Genomic DNA, 22,323 nt, shown 5'->3' with positions numbered 1-22,323 from the left:
ACCATGAATAAAACTACAAGAGGGAACAGCAAGACCAAAATGCACAATGTGCATATCCAAACTAATGTGTATTAAATCTGAAATCCTTAAATACTGTCTAAAGAAATAAAATGCAGCTGCATATTTTTGTGTCATAAATATATAGAAAACTGCTGAAATACCTACTGTAATTTACTATCTCTGTCCTTTGTTTATAACTAACTAATGAACTGATTTCTTCGTACAGTATATTATAGCAGCACCAGATAGCAGTGCTATGGTTAAGGTTGTGTCAGCATTTCCATTATAAATCCTGTTTTTCAGGGGTTTATAACTCAGCTGTGAAAATGCAGCCCAGGCTAAAACTTGGCGCACAAGGTGTCTGCCAGGAAGCACATTTATTTTACAAATTTCCCCAAAATGTCTCTTGGAATATTCTGGTATCATATGAACATGAATTATACAAATATGGTAAAAGTTTACTAGTTTAGAACTCTACACTTGTTTATCTATAGAAACACGATTGGTTAAAAAAAAAAAAGTGCAGCTTGTCCCTTTATAAAATGACAGGCTAACACACCTTTGCTCTGGAAAGAGCAAAAAATTAGTATTTTAAAATCCTTCAGAGCATCGCTCCTAAGTGGAGCACTGTTTTTGTGTACCCGGGAATATTTTCATGCTAAATAAAACACAGTGCTACAGAATTAGATTGTTGAACATTTACCATTGGGTCCACACGCTGGGAGTGAACGTGCATTAAACCTCACATTAATAAAGCGCTTAATCACAAGAAGCCTGTGTGTCTAGCTCTGTGTTTGGCTCAGCCAAATGCCATTTGGCTATCAAAGACCTGTTTTGATTAGCAACTAGTGCCAAGAAGCAGGGAGAGGAGTGGCTTGCAGAAACGAGAAGCGCTTCTTTTCGCAGTTAATCACCCAAAGAGAAGCAGAAAAAAACCACAGAACAGCGATGGCTGAGAAGCAAATCCAAAATCAGCCCCAGTGACAACAAAACAGCACAAGTCCCATCCTGCCAGTCACTGGGGCTGTCGGGCTCTGCTGTGGAAAGCTCCTGGCCACCTGACCTAGGGCACCCTAATTTCCAACTTTGGAGGAACACCATTACTGATGTGCCTCAAAGGGACAGTGGGCAAACAATGTGACAGCCAAGTTACAACAGCAAAAAGCACCAGTCAGCACAAGAGAGGGTGTTATATGAGAGGCTGGGAGTATTTTCTCTCTGTCAAACTGATTTACTGAGATATAAATGGGTGAGGGGAGGGGGGGCAGCAGACAGCAGGGTAAGGAGAACTGCATGCTCTCTCCCTGCTTTCTCACACAGCACACACTCCCAGGTTTGGCGTGGGGGAAGTGGACGTGTCCTCCTGTTGCATTTGTGCTGCCCATGCCCAGCCTGACCTGGGGTTTTTAACATTGGCTTTTTCTGAAAACACCCCGTGAGTCCATACAAGGATGGCTGCTGCTATCCCCACCCACACAGCATTAGAACACACAGAAGATGCTGGTCAACCTTTTTCATGCTGCTTCCTCTGTCCAAAACCTTACATCTGGAGGTAAGCTGCAACCCCAAGGAGAGGAGCAATGACAGAGGTGCAGCAGAACCCAGACAGTGCTGGCTGGGTGTCCCAAAAACTACAGCAGCACAAAAGCCACAGGCCCAAGGACCACAACCATAGCAACTGCCTCCCATAGCCACTTCTCTCTGATGAACACCTGACCCGCAGGAAGAGTTTCTTGCACAGCCTTCCTACATCCCTGTGCATCCACACAAGGTCATCCACAGCCTTGGTCCAAGGCTGCTGAAACAAAACCACTCAAGCTCCAGCACAACCACCACAGATACTCCAGGCCCATCTGCCATGGGAAGTACATGAGAGAAAAATCACTCAGGCACACTGAGAATTGTTTACATTAAACAATGAAAAGGAGAGAAGACTGTGAGAACAAACGTGCTGTAGCTTACACTGAGTCATGCATCAGCCCTGCAGAGTGGTGAGCAAGCGGGTCCTTCCCCGGCACCACGAGCCCATGTGAGGCAGACAGATGCTCTATTGCAGCTGCAGAGCCAAGTTGCCCACGCAAAAAGCAAGTTCCCAGTAGAAGCAGGAATGCTTGACTGACTGGTGGCTGAAGACACAGCATTTGCCAATGAGAAAGACAAACCAAACATTATTGACGGCAGAGGGTTGGACGGGAAACATCTGAAATTCACCACATCAAGGCTGCATGGCACTAATATTACCCACTGCAAAGCCCAGACAGGGACTGCATGAGGCTCCTGGCCCTACACCTCAACCACACTTGGAAAGGAAAAGATTTCAGCAAGGTCTTACTGTGGTTCCAGGGTGCTTCTTGCTCTCCTGCACGAGAGTGCTGCAGTAAAGAACTGCATGCACCCTGTTTAACCAAGCGAGAGCAGCTGGACCCAGTGCCCAGCTAATGATGCTCAGCTGCTCCACCGGTGCTTCTTTAGCCTCCCACCCTTCATGCCAGGCAGCCTTACCCAAACAGACTTTTACATGGGGCATTTTCCTGATTTTCATCTTATTTCTGGGGAAGATGCAGGGATAATTACTTTTCCATGTATTTTATATTAGTTTGTGATTCTACTCCCAAGGAGGGCAGGGAGTACTGAAGCCTGTTGGTATGTTATGAAAGGGAAGAGGGGGAAAGCAATCTAAAATACACATTCTGTTAAATAAGGATGCAAAATGGGTCTCTAACTGCTGTATGGGTCAGTTCCTGTTGAGTGTCTCTTCCACTGGCAGTGATGGCTGACTATCCCAGGCTGCAATATTAACATAAGTTTCTTTAAGAAAATACATAGCATTTGCAGTAAAATATAGAGAATATGCCATAGTGTTTTAGATTATTAAGCTAAATAGCCATGTAAAATGAGTATAGCATATTGGCACTGATCCCTGCTGTACTGAGGCTCCTTTGTGAAATTAGTTAATTAGTTTCCAACTGCCCCCCCCCATCCAAAACTTTGCTTGAATAAATTTGTGGTTAGCACAAGTATGAAGAATTCTGCTTTTCTTGGCTAATTTTTTCTCTCTTCCCCCCTTTTCAAAGGAAACTTCCCCCATCTATTGGGATAGCAGTGTTCGTCTTGGATAAAGATGACTGGCTGAAGAAGTAACATCAGCAAAAATTTATTTTGTGTAGCAAAACAGCTGCCCATATTTTCTGAGAAAGTAACTGTCCATCACAGCTTAAGGTGAACCAACAGATTCTGCAGACTGTTATAAACTTGTTAATTCTTTAATAAATTAGCCACAAAAAAAGTGTTAATTAACTAGTAAAAATGTTTAGGAATTCTGTGAGAAAAAAAATCATAATGATTGAAAAAGTGTATGCTTAGCGATATGTAAAAGAATTCAGGTTTTTAACTCAATTTCTGAGACTTTTACAACAAAGTACAGAGAAAGACAGATGAAATTATGTTCTGACTACATGCACTGAATAAGCCCAAAGGGAACCTCTGTATATAGTTATCAGTGGCACTGAAATCTGCTTAGGAAAGCAACAAGTCTTTTGTTCTGTTGACAACAGTTATTACAATTAATTCATTTTGTGATTGGTATTTGCACTGAGTGACAAGGTGTTATTTTACCTCAGTAAAAGTTAAAATGGTAATACCTACATGTGAAATAACACTGAGTTTGCTATCACTCACTCAAGAAAAGAAAAGACTGTTCAGAAATGCCTGCTCAGCCACCACTCCTGCAAACCTGAAGTGTTAGCATCAGTCGTCTCCTGCTCTTATTTCCCCAGATTTGTTTTTTTGGTCTTTTCTAAAAGTTCATTTGGGAGGAAAAAAAAGAACGAAAAAAAAAAATTGCCTACTTTTTGCTGAGAGACAGAAGAAAGCATCAGCAAACAGAGCAAGGGGTCTCCAAAGGCTCAGCTGCACCTGGGGTTGAGATCCCGGCTGTAGGTGCGGGCTGCCTGCCCGGGGTGTAATTGCCGAGGGACACGACGTGCCCCGGGCGCAGTCCCCCAGCCGGGCTGCAGCCGCAGCTGGCCCAGCCGGGGCTGGTTCTTGGGGCTGGTTCTTGGGGCAGGCGGGCGGAGAGCATCCCCCTTACGGCAGAGGGACAAGCCCAGCCGTGGGTAGGGTGCTCGCCATGCCGTGGCCTGGGAGCCACAAGAAGGGGCGTCCTTCATCCGCCGCCTGCTGAGCTCTGTGCCGGTGGGATGCTCTGTGAGCCCCGCCACAACGCCGGGCTTGCTGCGGTCCCGTTCCTGCCGGGACACAGGAGGCGTCAGGCCCCACGGGCAAGAGGAAGGTGTCTGTCGCCGGAGACAGGGCCAGGTGCCAGGTAGATGCTGGTGCTGCGGGAGCCAGGGAGCTCAAGGCTACAGGCACGAGTCACAGGGCTCCCGAAGCTGCTGAGCCCTGCCCGTCCCGTGTGCCACAAGCAGGGACCTGTGCGGGGGCTGAGGGGCAGCTGCAGGGCAGCCCCGAGCCCCACGGCAAGCACCAACCTGAGGCAGCGCAGCCACACCTGGGTCCGGCCCCTCTCTGGAACACCTGTGCACATCAGCACAGGGAGGGGGCCCCTGGCTGCTTGGCAGACCCTCAGCTGCCCGTTCTTAGCGCGAGAAAGACAAAGCAAGGAGCGAGAAGCATTAGATGACATAAATTTTACTTTTTGCAGCAGGACCCAGCAAACCAAGGAAACTTTGCAGCACTAGCAAATGGCAAATAATTCATTAGCTATGGATATTTCAGCACGTCTCTACTTTTATTATAAGTTAGCCTCTCTAAACCATTGACTTAACAGAGAATCATTATAAATCCCCATTTTGAATTTTTTTATTAGCAGTATTTATCACCTTCTCAAAATCAATCCTATATTTTTAAATTAAAACAAATGACTACTTGTACTGCAATCAATATGAGTACATTTCCCTTTTTTAAAAGGAGAAAAAATGGAATACAAAGAAATGTCCTCCTTTGGCTGCATCAATCCAATTTCAATATAATTCAATATTTAATAAATATAATCCTCCATGTCTGTGCAGGGAAACATCATAAAAAATGCAAAAGGTTTCTTGGTCTCCAATAACTTGTATGAAACAAAGTGTTTCCTTATTCCTTCCATAAATACTGCAGTCATATGCCACTATATTTTGTTCTTCCTGCTTATGAGAAAGAGTTTGCTCTGATTATGTATAAGAAAGGTGGTTTACATATTTCATGATTAAAAATCCAAAATGCTACCTACCATCTCCAGAAAAATTATCATCTTCATCTCTTTGTATCTCTTTGACTTGTAGTTTTTGAAAGGGCAAAAAAGAAAAACCTTATATAATACCTAATTTGTACATCTGTGGTTTCCCTCTGACTTGCATAGGCACCATATGTTTTTAATTATCGTAATAGCCTTAAAGAACCTGTTCAGTGGGAAACACATATGATCCTTTTATTAGTGGTTTGCAATTTAAACAGTTTTAACAGAAAAGGTCTGGCTATGAGGGACTGAGAAGCACAAAGGTCTAAAAACCCTGTTACTGACCTCTGAAAGCAGGAGTTCAGATCCCACCCACCGAGGTGGGACCTGGCTCTCTCGCCTCTGACAGAGGTAATCAGTCGCATGTGAAACGGCTCTTCTGGACCTTAAAAGACATGATCTCCAATCTCAAACGACTTGATGTTTCAGTCAACAACTGACACAGTGAAACCAAGCTCTATAAACACTGTCATGCACCCACTCTGCACCTTCTCCTGCCTGGTGAACGCTCGCACAGCGATGGTGCTGTAGGAAAAGCCCTGCGAACTCCAAAAGCCCAGAATTTCAGCAATTCTCATTAGTCATTGTCCTTTCAAATTCCCAGTTTTGTCCTTTATGCAAACGCAAGACTGGTGAGCACGCCAATACCCCAGTCATTCGGAGGTAGGAATTAAATTTAACAAGTTCAATTCACTCCTGATTCTGGACATCTAAACACATAATCATCCTGATAATGTTATTAATTATCATTCAAGTGACAACCTTTGACACTGGCATGGTCCCACAACCTCCCTACTCCAACAACTCAAACAGAAAATCATTGGCATGAAAACCCACAGTCTTATGAACAGAAATTGCAAATAAGCAGGCACTGAACGTACAACGGCGAGTGAGCAAAATCCCCCTTTTCAGAGAGAAAGCAGAGGCTTACACAATAGCTCAGTCACTTGACCCAAAATGAAATCCTGCACAACTTCAGCCCAAAACAGATAATTTTCACCCCAAACAGAGGTCCGTGGGGAGAAGAGGGTGGGGAAGGGAGTCCAGCTAAAATTACACTGAGGCTGGAAGTTGTTACAGCTCCATCTCAGGAGATGGATGGTGTCCTCATTAGAATGAAGCTTTATTTAGACGGACAGACGGAATCCTTATTAGACTATTAGGCTGAAAAGTTTAAATGTCAGGAAATACAAAATTAGGATTCTGCAAATAAATGCTGACCTGGAGAAAAAAAACTTAGAGCTCCCTGTACAGATCCCACTGGAGATACTTAGGAAAAATGCAATCACTCAGGAATTGCAATCTCCCGTGCCAATCTACCCCTTCAAGGGTATTCTTGGAAAACTCCATTTCACAAAATTCAGAGGAGATCCCTTTTATTGGGCCAAATGGTTTCCACTCATGATATGATGCTATCAGCTCCATCCCCGGATGCACATTGAGCCCAGAGGGAAGGGAGGACTCAGGAGCTGCCACCTCCCACCACCCATTTCAGGGAAAACACAACCAAAGGAGAACATACTGATGTTGGAAACCCATTTCCAGCTGCACAGACCCCAAAAACTGTGAATCAGCCATTCTTTGCCCTTCCCTGCCTCATTCCCCATTCCCAGGTCCTCTGCTTTCTCCAGGGAAACTCAGGTATTTTGCAATGATGGAAAGACAGCTTAATTATCTTGCATACAAAGGAGATGGTCATAGTTTTCCATTTTACCTGCAAGCTAATGGATCTTGGGATACCAGACGTGGATGCTCAAAATCCCCTCTGGAGCCCTTCCGGTGATTTGTCGTCTCTTGGTTGCCTTTGGTGCACATGGATCTCTGCTGAGGTAATATGTGAGCTATTGCACACTAAAAGCAGATTTTTGAGAGAGGAAGCTCAGGCACACACACACATACACCCACCCCCGCCCAGGCACCCTCCACCCCCTCATCCTGCACCTGGCTCCAACGTGCAGGGCCCTGAGGAGGGATCTTCTCATGTCCCAGGCTTCCATGGGCCAGGCAGCAAAGGCAGGGCAGGGTTTGCTCCTGAGAGAGCAGAGCTCTGCATGGCGTGGTCCTTGTCCCTCATTCCAGGGTCATGGAAAAGGGCTGTGGGTGCTGCTGTCCCTCACGCTTTGCTGGGACAGACCCAGACAGCTAGGGAGATGGACATGCTGATGGAGCAGCCATCTCCACAGGCCTCATCTGAGCTCCCTATTCCTCTTGTATGCAGCAATTCATGGCAGAGGGTCACCCACCTGCACATCGTAGGCCTGTCCCCTTTGCCAGGCTCTAGGCCTCCACACTGAACTTTCTACTTGGGCCATTTTCAGCTGGAAAATGTAAAAAAAAATATTAAATCTTGCATTTGATCTTCTAAATAAATAAAGACTTTTCTCTTTAGGACTTTGGGACTTTTGTTTCCAATATGAATCCAGCAAAAATTTAGCTTGCCTTTCCCACAGCCTCACCCATAGATCATCAGGATGAAGTTTTCTGGTGGAACAGAAGTGCTCAGTGTTTAGCTTGCAGCATGGGGAGGGTGGCAGGGAACACCATGGCTGCAGTCGCACAGCCAGAGGATGATCACTGAGCAGGCCTGCCTGGCTTCCACACAGACAGGTCTGTGTACCTCCCACACCACCTTCTAAGCAAGTGACTCTGACAGTCCCCAGCAAAGGAGGGAGCATGGACATATCCCACCAGGATGTATTTTCTAGCCTTTGGAAAGACACAGAGGATCCATCCCTCCCTCCATCCATCTGTTGAATAGATGTTTGTCACTACCAAGTACAGTCAGCCCAGGGACCCCTCATGCTGTAAGTCTCAAGCAAAGTGCTTCCACGTTGTCCTCCCACACATGTACAAACACAGTTCTACCTTAAGAGAAATCCCAGCTCTGGGCCTGAGAAAACTCTTTTTTTCTCTTTAAGGATCCTCCTTTCACAGTAAGGATCCTCCAAATTTCCAAAAAGTGGATAACAACAATACCACTGTGATCCCATCTGCACACAGCAATGGCACTGTAATGCATAGAGCATAAACCACCAAATTCCCACAGACAGCATCTGTCTTACTACAAACAATGGACCATTATCTTGTAAATAATTCTGATTAAGCTGCAGCATTTTCCCCAAACAAACAGTAGGGGAGCAGAGGGTGAGGATTTTTCTAGTGGGAGTGCCGGTTTTCTCCTTCCCCAGCACTGACACTCAGTTTTTTATTCAACTGATTGGCCCCCTCCCCTCCCCGCTCTGTCCCCCACGGCTTGGTTTTCATCTTCTGACCTTATCCCGCTGCCAATCATTTTGGCAACTAAAGAGGGAGCCGTCATGTTAATGGGATTCCCACCTCTATCCTTTGGGAAAGCTTTTCTGGTTTGTTTTCTTCTTTTTCACCCCAATGTACATTTATATAACAATTAGTGAATACACCCAGATGCCCTCCTGTTATTAAATGGTTCTCATGTCAGGGAATGGGAACCTCAGCCACACCACTGGGTGCGTGTTGGTGCTGACCAGGGTTTGGGGACGTCTGGTTGTGCTGGTGATGCGTCTCGGTGCGTTTGGCATCTGGATGAACGTGGCATGGCAGCAAACTTTGCTGGGCAAAAGCTGTCACCCTCTTCAAACTCCCAGCAGGGAGAGCAGAGCCCTCAGCTGCCGGCAGTGGGGAGCAGGGCAGGGGCTCTGCAGCCCCCAGGAGCAGCACACTGCCCTCCTCTGCACTCCAGCTGGCAGGCTGAGCCAGCAACAGGTTTACCAGCATAATTTGAAAGGATTTAAAAGAAATCCAAGTGCACAGACTGGAACAGGGTTAGGTGTGCAAAGGGAAAAGTAAAACGAGACACAATCAGGGCTAAGGTGGCCTTTTTCTTAGGTTATCAAATTGATCTATGTAACAGCTGTGAATTGAGGAGAGCCCCAAAGAAATACTGAATTTCATCTTTAACCTGTTCATCTCAATGCACAAACCTTTTCTTATATGTCTCTTTTGATAAATGTCCCATTTCTATATGGCTGAAGTGTTGGTTTTCCTTCCCTGCATGCTCTTAATTTGCCTTGTTATTCATGTGAGCATTTTGGGGTCAAACACACTTCCTGGCTTGAATGAAAAAAAAAAAAAAAAATATATATATATATATATATAGAATAAAGCAGCAAGGACTAACCTAGGATGGGGACATTGAATAACAGGCAAGAAAAATTTTAACTTCAAAGTTGCAAACTGAAGTCACTGACATTCAATAAAAAAACACACAAGAGCCAATTCAGTCACCAGACTGGGATCTGCCGAGCACCATGGGGACCAGTCACACTGGCCCTGAACAGGAGGGACAAACTGTGGCAGACAGTGTGGCAGGACCCTGGTCCTGACAAGGAGCTGCTGACACAGGCACGGCAGTGGACTGGGGAGGGAGCAGCCCAGGAAAAAACACTGCTGACCCATCGCCTGCCGTGGCTGGTGGCACATGGGGCTGGGGCTGGCTTGATGTGGTAGTGGCCAAAACCCAGCAGCTCAGCCCAGCTGGCACCCAAAAGAGCACCGATGTAAAAATCCATGGATTTGGTGAAAAGACACTACAGTCAAAGCATGCCAAAGCTGTTGCAGAGAGCCCCGAGCACCATTGCTGTGCAGGGGCAGGAGCTAAGAGAGGTTTTGGCGATGGGTTTGCTGGCTGCTCAGGAAGTCAGGCCCACCCACACTGCTGGGGCACCGCAGCCATGCACACACCCAACCCATATTTGCAATATGTGTTTATTTTCACCAGTACATTTTTATAGCTTACTGTAGTTATGTCAGAGAAGGAAGCATTTGTGCACTGAGGACTTATATAATGTTCTTCATCTTCAAAGTACTTTACAAACATTAATTAATTCATTTATCCTCACAGCACTCCTACCAGGGAGATAAGTACTATTATTTTCCATTTCATAATGTAGAATCCAAAGCAGAAAACTTATTTCTTTCCATGGTCAGTGAGTGAATCACAGGTAGACCTGCAGGAGAAGTGAGGATTGCCAGCTTCTGAATTGGATCCCCCTCTCCCCAAATCTTTTTTAAAAGACTCGTGTTCTGACAGAGTCATGCCACATATCGGGATATGCCTTGGGTTTTTCCTTCAGTAAGAGATAATTAAGGAACAATTCAGTCTCTGATCCCCAGCATGGCATGCTATTCTCTACCCCACTGTTGCTCTGCAGCTGAACAATGGCTGTTCTATGCAGGGAACGGCGCTACAGACGCCCCGGATCAGAGGAGATCGGCTTAAAGGGACTGGCTGGCCTTCGTCTCGCTCCGCGGACAATGGGGCGGGCAAGGCAGCTTGGGTGCAAATGCCTGATGTGGGGCTGCCTCCAGGGACACCTGTTTGTAAATGGCACTGCTCTGGGCAGGAGTCCCTCTTAGCTGAAGTCACTCACACCCAGCATACCTATCTAGAAATTTCATGTAGTAGGAAAATTGCTGTGGTTTCCAGTATTTGATCTCAATCCTAAGTGTAATCCTTTTACATTCACGTGGGAGGGATGCAGAGTGCTCCTGGTTCACCTCTGTGGCACTGCTGTAAATAAACTTCTTTCCTGTCTGCTCCTCACCAGTAAATGTGCGGCTGCTTCAAATGGCAATAACAGTTACTTTGAGCTGGAGAGGCTTGATTTCAAGGCAGCTCAAAAACCAAAATTCTGACTGGGCCTTCAAAGGAAGTGTTCAGATCCAAGAACTTAAAGCAAAATTGGGGATGGCAAACAGGGGAAAAAAAAACACCCTAATTTTATAATTTCTGAGAAAGACAAGTTTCGCCTGTTACAATCCTTGTTGGTGAATACCTTGGTCACTCTTTTTTTTCCCAACTTTATGTTTTGACAGTAATAAAACTGCATAAAGTCCCAACTTTTTAGGTAGTTTCCAAGCTCAAAAAAGATGCACTCATTAGCAAAGTATGCCATGGCATATTGCAGAAGACATGACCATGTCCTGCTGGGGAAAGGCGCATACCTAGATGTTGTTTCAGAACAATCAGAACAATTGTTTAGTGATAAATGTTTTTTGCACATGACTCATCAACCCTTGAAAACAGGATTCCTTATATAATACAAGTGCTGACACAGCCTTCACTTGAGTGGTGTGACTGCAGCTGTATAATTACAACTTTAGATCTGATGTTATGGACCTTAGGTTATGCCATTCAGACAAATGCTCCATTGTATTACAGAGATATTTTTTCCTTAGTCATATTGCCCACAGGACAATAAGGACTATATTCACAGCTCACTGCATAGAAGTTTAGACAGGGAACAGCCAGCGGTATTACACAAAATGAGATTATACCCGATGGGGGTTAAATGGAATCATAAATGCCACTTTTTCTTGTCTTCTTTTTTTTCTGTGCTCCTAGTTGATACTTTTTTGGAAGTGCTCTCCAAATAAAAGGAAGAACAATCTCACACTGAGTCTGGATAAATGTTACAGTTGTCTCACAAATGCTGTATTATTTCTAGCCCTTCCAAAATAATATAATTGTCCTACTGCTGAACCACAGATTTTTCTCAGTATGACACAGAACACTAAAATGTCAGGTCCTGACTCATGGTGTTTTGGTGGAATAAATAAAAAGTACCAATATGCTATTTAGAAGGGAGAACATTAATGAAGACGTGACACTGGGAGCCCCAGACATGTTTTCCTTTAGCTCCCACTGCATGCTCAGCAGTGCTCCGGACAATGGGCCACCTGTCATGGACCCCATCCTGGAAACACTTACCATGGATCTGGGTGGTGCTACTAGCACTGGCAAGGCTGGCTGCTTGTTCTCCTACACTTGCTTTACCTCAGGAGAATCCTACATGGGCCTGGGGAGGGAGGCTATTGTCAGGATGCTCATCACACATTCTTCCCATGGGAAACCAGAATGAGCATTCAGGGCTATATGAGGGATTGGAGCTGTGACTTCAGTAAGGCTGGGCAAGGTTACCCAAGAAAGATCACTCTGTATGCTCCTGGTATTTCTCCACTGGGATAGGCCTTGCACACCCATTGCTCACTAAGGCTGCCTTTCCAGCTGCAGCACTAGAACCCCGTATTTGACTCACCCTGGCCAAGCACCCAGGCACAAATATTCACACACTTAATCCACCCACACTTCTCATTTTCAACCCTGAGGCATCCACAAAAATTTCTTCTGGATTTTACTGGTGACGGAGGAGAAACTGGTCCCACATTCCCAAGGTATAGAGGAAACAAGTCTAATGCCCCCCCTTATATACCTGCCTAACAGTACATGGCACCATTCTAATGCCTTAAAAGATGGGATTTTTAATAAATATCATTTACAAGGCCAACAAGCATCTTTGCAGAGTTTGCCTCTCAAAGCATCAAACAACTGTGGATTGCATGAGTGGTTTTTGGTCTACCAAAAGGTACAACAGTTTCTCAGAGAGTTTTCTTGAATTAATTAACAAAATGACTCAAAACTGCACTAATGGTTAACAGCTTTTTTTTTTATTAGCAACACTGAGATAAGTTATTGAAGCATTTTAGTATTGTTTTACATTCCATTCAGAAGTGACCTAACTTGTAACTCCATATACATTTAAAGATATAGTTTGACACTTATTCAGAAAGCAACAATTATTAAAACTTACATACCTTCATTACCAGGAAACCTTAATATATTTTCTAATTACTTCCAACAATACTCTATTCCAAAGCACATGATAACCCACTAGAAGTTTACACATTTCACTTCAATCACAGGTTTTAAATTGTGGATGTCAGAGTTCTGTTCATTGAATTTTACTGTCTTTCTTGGTTAATATTGGAAAACCTGGCACAATATATTAAGCTAGAAATATTGCTCAAAGAATATGAAAAAAGATAACTACAGTATTTTTTCCTGCTAAAGCATTACAAAATACAGGACCATTAAAAACTCAAATAGAAATGACAATAAATAACCTTAAAAATGTTAAGAGAATTTTCACTCATACTAAAGTCCATTCCCTAAGCTTGCCAAACACATAAATAACAGAACATATTCAGGACCTCTATTTTTGTACTATTATGATGGTTTGTTATATATTGTGGATGTATTGTGTATACATATATTAATGCTTACACTTAAGGTATATATTTTTTTCTTTGCTGAAACAATTAATAAGCCTCAGGTAATTATTTATCCCTGACACTACAGGCATCTAGATAGGTGGGAGCAAACCTCAGAATTTCCAGGTATGCAATACTGTGCATAACAAGATCATCTCTGCATAAAGATATCCTAAGTTCCTTAGATTACAAAGATGAATTTGGTTATTTATTCCTGAAAGCCTGTAACATAAAATTATAATTGCTGTCAAATTAATTGTTTAAAATTGGCCTCTTAATAGGTATTAATCGTACACTTAGTTTTGACTTACAAGAATGTCTAGATTGCTCATGTTTATGAGTAGTTATAGGAAATACTATACCTCAGACACAGGAATGTATATTCCTGAACCAAAACACAAACCAGAGCATTGTCTCACTTTGGAAAGACCTGGAAACATCTCTATGCCTCTGCCTAATCCTAAATTATAATTTAAATTTGACCTGGATATGACAAAAACAATAAGAATATACTGTTTGGGAGATGAAACTTAGAGCAAAAATCACACAGCTCTAAGCTTACATCATTATTTTGTCTCTGCAAAGAAAAGAAAAGCCTTTCTGTGCTAGGGATTTGCCTTGCTGCGGCTGGCCACTGATGTCTGAAATCAAGGCACATACCAAGGCCTCCTTTTGCAAACACAATCCCCCTTTCAGATGTGGTGTTAGGAGGGACTGAATGCCTCCAGTCTCTCTGGGAATAGGAGGTACTCAGCACTTAGCTGTATCAGATATTTTAGGGGTTAATTTCCAGAAACATAAATGGAATGGGAATGTCACACCACAGTATGAAAAATGGTAACTAAAAGTTTTCAACAGTAAACAAAATGGTGATACCGAAATTATCACCTGACCGATTTCTGATACAACAAAATACAATCAAATTAAATTACATGAAAATAGCAATGAAATTTAAAGTCAAACAAACACAGGACCTGATTCTGCAATCCTTAGTCATATAAGTAGTGCTACTCATCGAGAATGAGGGATGCAAGGCTGGGCCCTTAGCTTCTGCTTAGGAAGTCAATGTTGATTCAGGCAGTATCTCTTCTAGCCAAAAATATGCAGCAAAAGGAAAGTAACATAAACAAGGCTAAATGTCAACAGTGTTTGCAGACTTACAGACACCATCCATTTGTTTGTACTGAAATGACTAGCGAACCATTTGGCAAATACAATGCTATTCACAGACCAGCCCTTTTATCCAGTAACACAAACTTCACTGGATCACTGGCATTCCCAGTTAATTAAAAAAAGGAAGCAAGCCATATGAGTTTGGTTTGATATTGCCATGCAAATGGCACTGTGACATCCAGAAGTGTGTCTGAAACCCAGGCAGGGGCCGAGGTGCTGATCTCCTGTTCAGCAGAACAGTTTATACTCTAAAAGCTGGCCTTGGACCTCCTAACTGAAACTAACAAACCTCTTCAAAAGCACAATAATGGGGTAAAGAAAAGTCTGCTGTAAAACTTCCATATCATTTCATTCTGCCTTGAAGGAAAAGAATATTCTGGTTAGTCCTCCAACTACAGATCAGGACAAAGCGTTCCTTAAGTGCATTACATGATACTTTAAATGGGCAGTACTACAATTTGCTGCAGTAGGATGACCTTCCATTGCCTTGCAGCTGTCCTAGGGCTTGGATATATCAGGCCTTTTGCTTCTTAATATGGATTTTGTAATTTAAAAGCTCTGCAATAAGGATTCAGGTGAAGCCATCACAAATAATTAAAAATCTTTTTCCGTGTTTCATGTGTTGGTGGTAGTTCTGACGGGGTTAGCATTATGATTTTTTTGGTTTTGACACCTGTGGCAATAAGCAATTTACAATAACTAAATTCACTATTTAAACATTGGGGTAGAGCACTATAATTACATGACAATAAAGCTGTAATAATCTGCCACAATTGATCTTCCCCTTGCCCAGCCCTCTTGTCTGCGCTGCAGTTCCACATTTGGAAGGTATTTCAGAAAGTTACAATGCTGAACATTTTAATAATTCTGTGCAATGCTGAAAGCTTTCTGCTGCAAAGGAAACTGCAAGTGCTCAGCCCTTTGCAGGATCAGAACTCCAAAGCTGCTCCCATGCATCAGAGGGGCCCTGCCCTGTTTTCATACAGTGGATGAAGTGATAATGGGGTGGAGCCTGTGCAGGAGAAAACAGCACTAATTGCAGTGGAAAGCAAGCATGAATGGAAGCAAATTAGATTTAGAGACAACATGGAACTAATACTTTTGGACATCATTAAGTGCGGATTCAATAGCACTAACCCATTAAGCAGCCAGTTAACGCCCAGGACCATCTCTGGCCAACAGTTCTGCAGCCCATCAGCTCTCCTTTGAAAGCCTAAGTACTTCCCAAGTAGCAAATGCAAGTAGGGAAATTTTACCATCTTGGTCACAAAGCAGAGAAATTAAAAGCGGAAGAGAGAGAGAAGGGATAGGGTCTTGTCATAAAGGGTCTTGTGCACAAATCACAAGTAAATTAATGCATTGGAACAGAAGGTAGAACATTATTGTGATACGACTACAGGTATATGGGAAGACAAGCAGAAAAAGAGAAGAGCACAAATCGAAAGGAAAACAGATCTTTCAAAACTCAAATACAAATAAGATCTAGAATCTCCAAGCTTAACTTGTCAAATCAGCAAGGGCTGTGAAAGCAGAGTACACAGATGCTCAAGACAGTTACCAAGCCATGAAGCCATCACCTTGGGTCTCCCCTCCCCACTGGGCTACTTGCTGCCAAGCAGCAAGGAAAGGCCTATCATCTTCTTAGGAAATGAGTGCCAGCAAAGATTAACAAGATCCGCTCCTGGGTAGAATCACCTGAGACTCCAAAACCAAGTACAGTTCAGAAGTAACTGTAAAATTATCAGTGCTCTTTTTTCTTTCTGTTCATTCTGCTATATAAGGAGAAATATTACAAAAATTTGTGATTTTTCTCTCAGCAGCATTTTGACATGAAAATTTCTTTATTATGCAGTAATTATGGTTCTTTCCTAATTGTGTCTTTCATCCCTACAGCCTGAAGCACGATAGGAGCATAAATGAATTTTGTGTACATCATCAATCTCTCATTCTCCATTATAGGGAAACTGAGGACTGCTTCCACATGTGCAGTGACTTTCCAAAACAACAATGTGAGTTGGTGGCATTCTCCTCTAGAAACTAATCTTTTTTTTGTGCCAAGATTTTTGCTTAAAACCTGACCTACTATCTTAGGGTAAAATCTGCCATCTAAAAGTGATCCACATGGATCACTGAATAACCCAGCTTGTTTTTTAGGCAGCCAGAAATTCAACTCAATTAGCGTGGCCAGCAAAAGATGCAATCTCATCTTACTGAAGCTGAAATATTTTATTTCAGTTTTATTTCCTCTGTATTCTGACTACAGAAAGAGCACTATGCCTTGCTCTCTGAGTGTGCAAGGACTGTTATCCAATGCATCAATGTTTTCTCTTGAGATGTCAACAACACACACATCACTGGCTGTAAAAAGGAACGCAAATGCACGGAGTCTCCCCAAACACAAAAGGAACATGAGAATCATGCCCTGAAATCGGATGCTGGAGGTGTGTCTCAAGTTTTCTGATCTCCCAGGCAGTAGGAGAGACAAAGGGAACCATGACTGGTCATGGGCTTCATGCAGGAGGAAAGGAAGGAAGGCTAATAAATGAACAGGGTGCTCCTGATTGCTAATCGGCAAGTGCAGAAACATCAGGTGGGATTCCCCACACTAACATGCACAGATGGAGTGTGATTTCACAGTATAAAATGTCACTGAGAAAATGAAAACTCCCCCAAAAACACTACTTTCAAGTGGGTGGTGTCCAAGCCAATCAAACAAAAAAAAAAGAGCTACTGACATGGGGATTGTTCATACTCATCCACTTTTGCTGTGAGATATTGAGAAAAATGAAATAATGTATTTAAATAGTCAACCTTTATACTTCTGCAAACACCAGTAGAATGGCAGAAAAGAATTTTAAAAAGCTATTTTTGGAGGGGGGGGACGGAAGGACTCCCACTGCATTTTCGATTAAAAAATGGCTTAAAAAGTAGAACAGAGAAGCTTCTGTTGTTTCTTTTTTTCTTTCATACTTCAAGTCAAATCCATTATCACTGGGCAGAGCTTGTGAAAGGGATATGGTCTTTAAAATCATATAAACTCAAGCTATCACAAAATGTCTGTTGAACTGATTGGAAGATGAAACAAAAAACTAATGGAAATAATATGACCTCATTTCAATAATAATATTACAGGTTTTTTTTCTGTTGTTGTTTTAAAAATCTTATGCCTGTGAAAAAGCATAAAGAAATTTTGCACAAAGCAACTAATCTTAGTTTTCCAATTTTTTTACTTTTGTTTAGACAGTAATTTGTCTTCTGTATTTTTTTTCTTTTTTGTTAACTGATTGTAGTCCACAAATGGAATAAAAAATCCAAGTAGGATTTTACCTGCTTCAAATTAAATCACCTCTTTTCAATAATGCTGATTTTTAAGGATCTGAAATATTTCCAACTACCTAAATTGGTTCTTAGTGCACTGAAACACAGAAGTTTACAAGTAAGGCCACATGGATACTTGAGCAGATATTGGTTAAAGTAATGACAATATTGTGAAGTCACAATGCTCTAAGGATACAAGCGAGATAAACTTTGTGTGTAGAAATCAGACTTTTTTATCAGATCAACTACTACATGTGGAAAAGCAGAGAGGGGCCTGGAGAAGGGGTTATGGCTTTGAGCATCTACACTCCGCCAGTAAAGTCAAACAAAGCTCCCACTAACCTTAAGTTAACCAGAGGAACTACTGTTAAGTGCTTGCAGATTGAGGGTTTCGTTTTAAATTGTCAGGCTTTAAAACTGTTGATAATGTTTTCTCTTCTTTTTTTTAACTTGAATACATTTTATTACGCATGTTGAGCTCTGACAATGAGTTTTCTGATGAGTTTGAAGGTTAAGTGAAGTGAACATTACTGAAGTTTTTGTGTCCTTTGCTGACTCTGCTTTTTAAAGTGATACTGTTTTTCAAAGGATTTACGCTCTAAAATCTCTTTCAAACAAACACCGTGCTGACAAAATAGGAGATAAATTGAAAAAAAAATCCTTGATCTCATTTGTTCCAAATAGATTTAACTTAAATTTTTGTAAATATGAGGTGTGTGATATGAGGAAGTAAAACTGCAGTTTTGTAAATTAGAGACTGAAAAGGGTAAAAGGTAGTTTTGTTTGTTTGGTGTGCTATTATTTTAATTACCTGGAGGCATATTCTTAGTTAGGCAAATTGCAATTTACACAACTGTTTGTTAGAATAGTGAAAATGGTCAAGGGCAAGTACTGCATGTGTGCCATTGAACCAAACCAGAAAATTATAATTAAAAAAAAAAAAGAAAAAAAAGGAGGGAAAGAAAATAAAAGAAAGAAAAAATAAAGTCTGTTCAACACAGGTAGACGCACTCCATGCACTTGGCCTTTGATTTCAGTAATCCAAAGAAAGAAAGGGGGGAAAAAAGAAAAAAGAGAGAAAGCAAGGTTCGCTTGGCAAAGAATCCAGTGTTTTTCTTGGGTTCTTGTATCAAAATACTGAAAAGTTTGCAAGTTACCATGTAAATTTTTTAAAACTTTTTCCTCCTTTGAGTATGCTAAAGCAGTAAGTATCCCCTTCCGATGCCACTAGCACAGATAGTCTATATTGCTGCTACTCTAGTTTAAAAAGCAAGTTCTTTCTAAAATCCTGTTTAAGTATGCATGCAGCACTGCTGATTTCAATGGAGTAGACCACATATAGGACTAGAATTTGGCCCACAGGTTTTAACATTTAAAAAAATGTATTACTAACAAACATGACTAATTATATTTAAAGAGCAGCTTCATGATTCTGCACAAGTGTTTTCTGAAATGGTCTAAAAGAAGGTCTAAAACTTACCACACAAGTCAGGTCTCTTGATACATCCACTAGTTGCTGTGCTACTTGCAAGTCCATTAAAGGCTGCTAAGCCATCAGAGCTGTAAGCTCTTAGGACTGACAACATGTTCATCTGCTTCTCCAGGACCTGCGGACCCTGAACTTGTTCGGGTTTCATCACTCCTTGTGCAGTTTCATGTGAGGAGAGAAGATTCTGACTGTGCCACTGCTTTTCTGAAGCTTGCGGCAGCGGTGATACAAGCCCTTGTGTGGGTTGTGAGGTGACTGCACTTTGTATATTGTCGCCTCCTTCACTGCTTTCTTTATTTATGGCAGACAACTGCTTATTCATAATATCTGGTTCTGTGTCAATGTCCTCATCTTCAATGTTTTCTTCCTTGGAAGATTCCATATCCTCAGATGAAGCTATGTCAGAAAGGTCATCAGTAGCACTTTTATTTACAGAGTCAGAGAGCAGAATATTTGGGTCATCTTCGGATTGTGTTTTTCTTTCGGATTCATTACTGGTGCAAGAATTTTGTGTTCCCGTGCCAATAACACCAGGATAAACACCGAACTGCTTATAGAAGTCTGTTGTAAAATTACAAAAAGTGGATTCCATGTGGCTCGGCCAGGCAGTGTTCTTTTGCTCTCCCAGGGTCTCTTTATTTTGTCCTTGGGTCATTTTCTCAGAAGCCGAGTCCAGCTGGCTCAGCATGTTTGAAACTCCTGCCTCCTTGCTGGACTGCACAGAAGAGGGGAGCAAGCTCACTTTGTTCACCGAGGCTGAAACTTCTCTAGACTGGTCTTTGTTGTTGCCTATGATGTTGTCTTTACGTTTAGCCTTGCCCAAGTGATTGGCCTGGAGGTGCAGAGCCATAAGTTCCATGGATGAAGTTGTAAAAGAACAAAATAAGCAACCATGCCAAGCAATGTTGTCTTGTACAGTGACAGAGGAACCTGGCAGAGAGGCTGCATCGGGCCTTACCGACAAGTCCAGAGGTTCGTATTGCGACTTTTCTGTTTTCCGCTGTGAGGACTTGCTATTTATCTTCTCCTCACCACCATCTGAGCCCAGAGCTTTTGCTGAAAGCGGATCTGAGAGAGCTTTGTCCTTCATTTCTTTTTCTTTCTTCAAAGAACTTAGGACAAAGCTGTCCATGAAAGCTTGCAAAGACCCTTGAAAGTTCACACCGTTCCCAACCATGTTCTGGTAAGCACGGCCAAGTTCAGAGAAGTGTGTTCCTTTGGAAGATATGTCTGAACCCTTCATATTTTCTGCAGATCCTTCAGATGACATGCCAGCTGCTTGTCCTTGCTGATCTCCAGAAGACAACATTCCTGACGTCCACTGCTGTGAGACCATGCCACTTCGGAAGTCAATACCAGGAAGTCCCTTGAAGGCTCCTCGCAATATGTCCGGTCTAATAAACACAGAACTTTTACTTGGTGTCTCATCTTTGTGTTCTTGACTTGCACTCTGCCCAGAGAGTGGCCCTGCTCCGTTCTGTCGCTCCCGATGGTGTCGTTCCAAGTGGTATTTGAGGGATGCAGATTGAGTACCAGCATAGTCACAATGTGGACACTTGTAAGGCTTCTCACCTATAGGTGTGGACAAAGAACAAAATATAAAGAGAGTTAACTGTACTTTGGTGTATGGATGAGTGAAGAAACTAAAAAATCAGCATTAGCTGCTTAAAAACAAGAAGATCTTGGTACTAATAATTCACTTTTAAAAAAAGAAACGCCTTTAATCGAAGACTAATTCATAAACTGAGTATTTCTAAAATGGGTTTCTAGAATGTGGGGCTATTCAGGAATGACATGGTATCTACACACAATTAGCCATCCTTTTCTTAATCTAACATGTAGAAAACTGTTGTAGAATTAAAAGCTATGATTATGAAAATGAAGCATAACAATTTCAACCACAGTAATCATTAAAAGTACAAGTTTAAAAAAAAGGGAGACAAAGAATGTAACAAATGGATGGTTGCAATATTTTGTGTATACAATTGCTCTAAAATTTGTTTAAATTATACACATGGAAACCATTTTTAAACCTAAAAATTTTATGGCACTGTTACGCAAGACTGAAATGAATGATTTAAGTCTTGCTCTGCAGTAAATCATGGATATAATTAGCAAATGGCATACTGCACAAGTAATTTATCATTATTTGGAGGGCACCATTCCAGAAGGATTCAAAGATCTGCAGACCTACTGCATTGTTTCTAAATAAAGAACTATAAATACAGATTCTATAAAATATTAATATCATTACACTACATTATGATTGCAGCATATAAGAACATATAGTTAAAATAAAAAGTAGTCAGTAAAAAAGAAATCGAGTAATAAGAAGTACAAAATATATTCCATTTCTGTATTTGAAATTAGTATTATCTACTGGATTTTGCAGTCCTTTAATTTTGTACTAATGACATTTCTAATGCTCGAGTAGTAAAATGTGTAATTTACCTCCCACAAGCACTTTTCTAGGTTTGGCTTGAATAGAGTTTTAAAACATATAAGATGATTTCCATGAATTAAATAAATATTTGAAGCCCACACTAAACTTTTATTGTTCTTCCTATACTTTCAAATAGGCAGAAGATTTTATATATATAATAAATATTGACATATCCAAAAAGAATGTACATCTAAGCAAAAGTATACCTAAATTTTTGCAGAGCATTGTTAGCAATGCAGAATTTCTTTTAAAGGAAGAAATACGGAAATCCTCACTAAAAGAGACAGAAATCTGAAAGATCTGCAAGCTGTCAATACTGGCGATTGTTTCTATGAGGGAGCTCGGCAAGAAAAAGAAACTGTTTTCTCTAGGTAGCTTTTTTTTTTCCTAAATGATAAAAAAGACAAAGGCAAGCCTCTCCAAATGGTATAATGGAAACATTTGTTTTGAAATCTTCCTCCACAGTAAAAATGCTGTATAATATTATGTAGTTCACCAAACCAGCTGGAAATTTATCCGTTTTCAAATAACCTCAAAATCTGCTAAAAACAAAACTGAAAGGCTTTCAAACTT

The 22,323-nt window shown here is 41.7% G+C and overlaps 1 protein-coding gene across 7 annotated transcripts in view; it reads right to left on the bottom strand.

Moving 5' to 3' along the window:
- ZNF536 (zinc finger protein 536) overlaps positions 1–22,323 on the bottom strand; it is a 347,905-nt gene that overhangs the window by 98,717 nt on the left and 226,865 nt on the right. For 6 of the 7 annotated variants that reach the window (XM_042027598.1, XM_042027596.1, XM_042027599.1 and 3 more), the window contains one exon: positions 19,299–20,879. In XM_042027598.1, the coding sequence (XP_041883532.1) occupies positions 19,299–20,879 (1,581 nt within the window). Of the gene's footprint in view, positions 1–12,702; positions 20,880–22,323 lie in introns of those variants that run through there. The other variant, XM_042027603.1, reaches the window with a different exon arrangement.

This window comes from Corvus kubaryi, unplaced genomic scaffold (assembly GCF_017639235.1).
Source record: "Corvus kubaryi isolate FWS band 111438036 unplaced genomic scaffold, C.kubaryi_AGA036_p1.0 37300, whole genome shotgun sequence".
Classification (NCBI taxonomy): Eukaryota; Metazoa; Chordata; class Aves; order Passeriformes; family Corvidae; genus Corvus; species Corvus kubaryi.
Note: the sequence above shows the minus strand (reverse complement) of the source record. Positions and strands in the feature narration are given on the sequence as shown.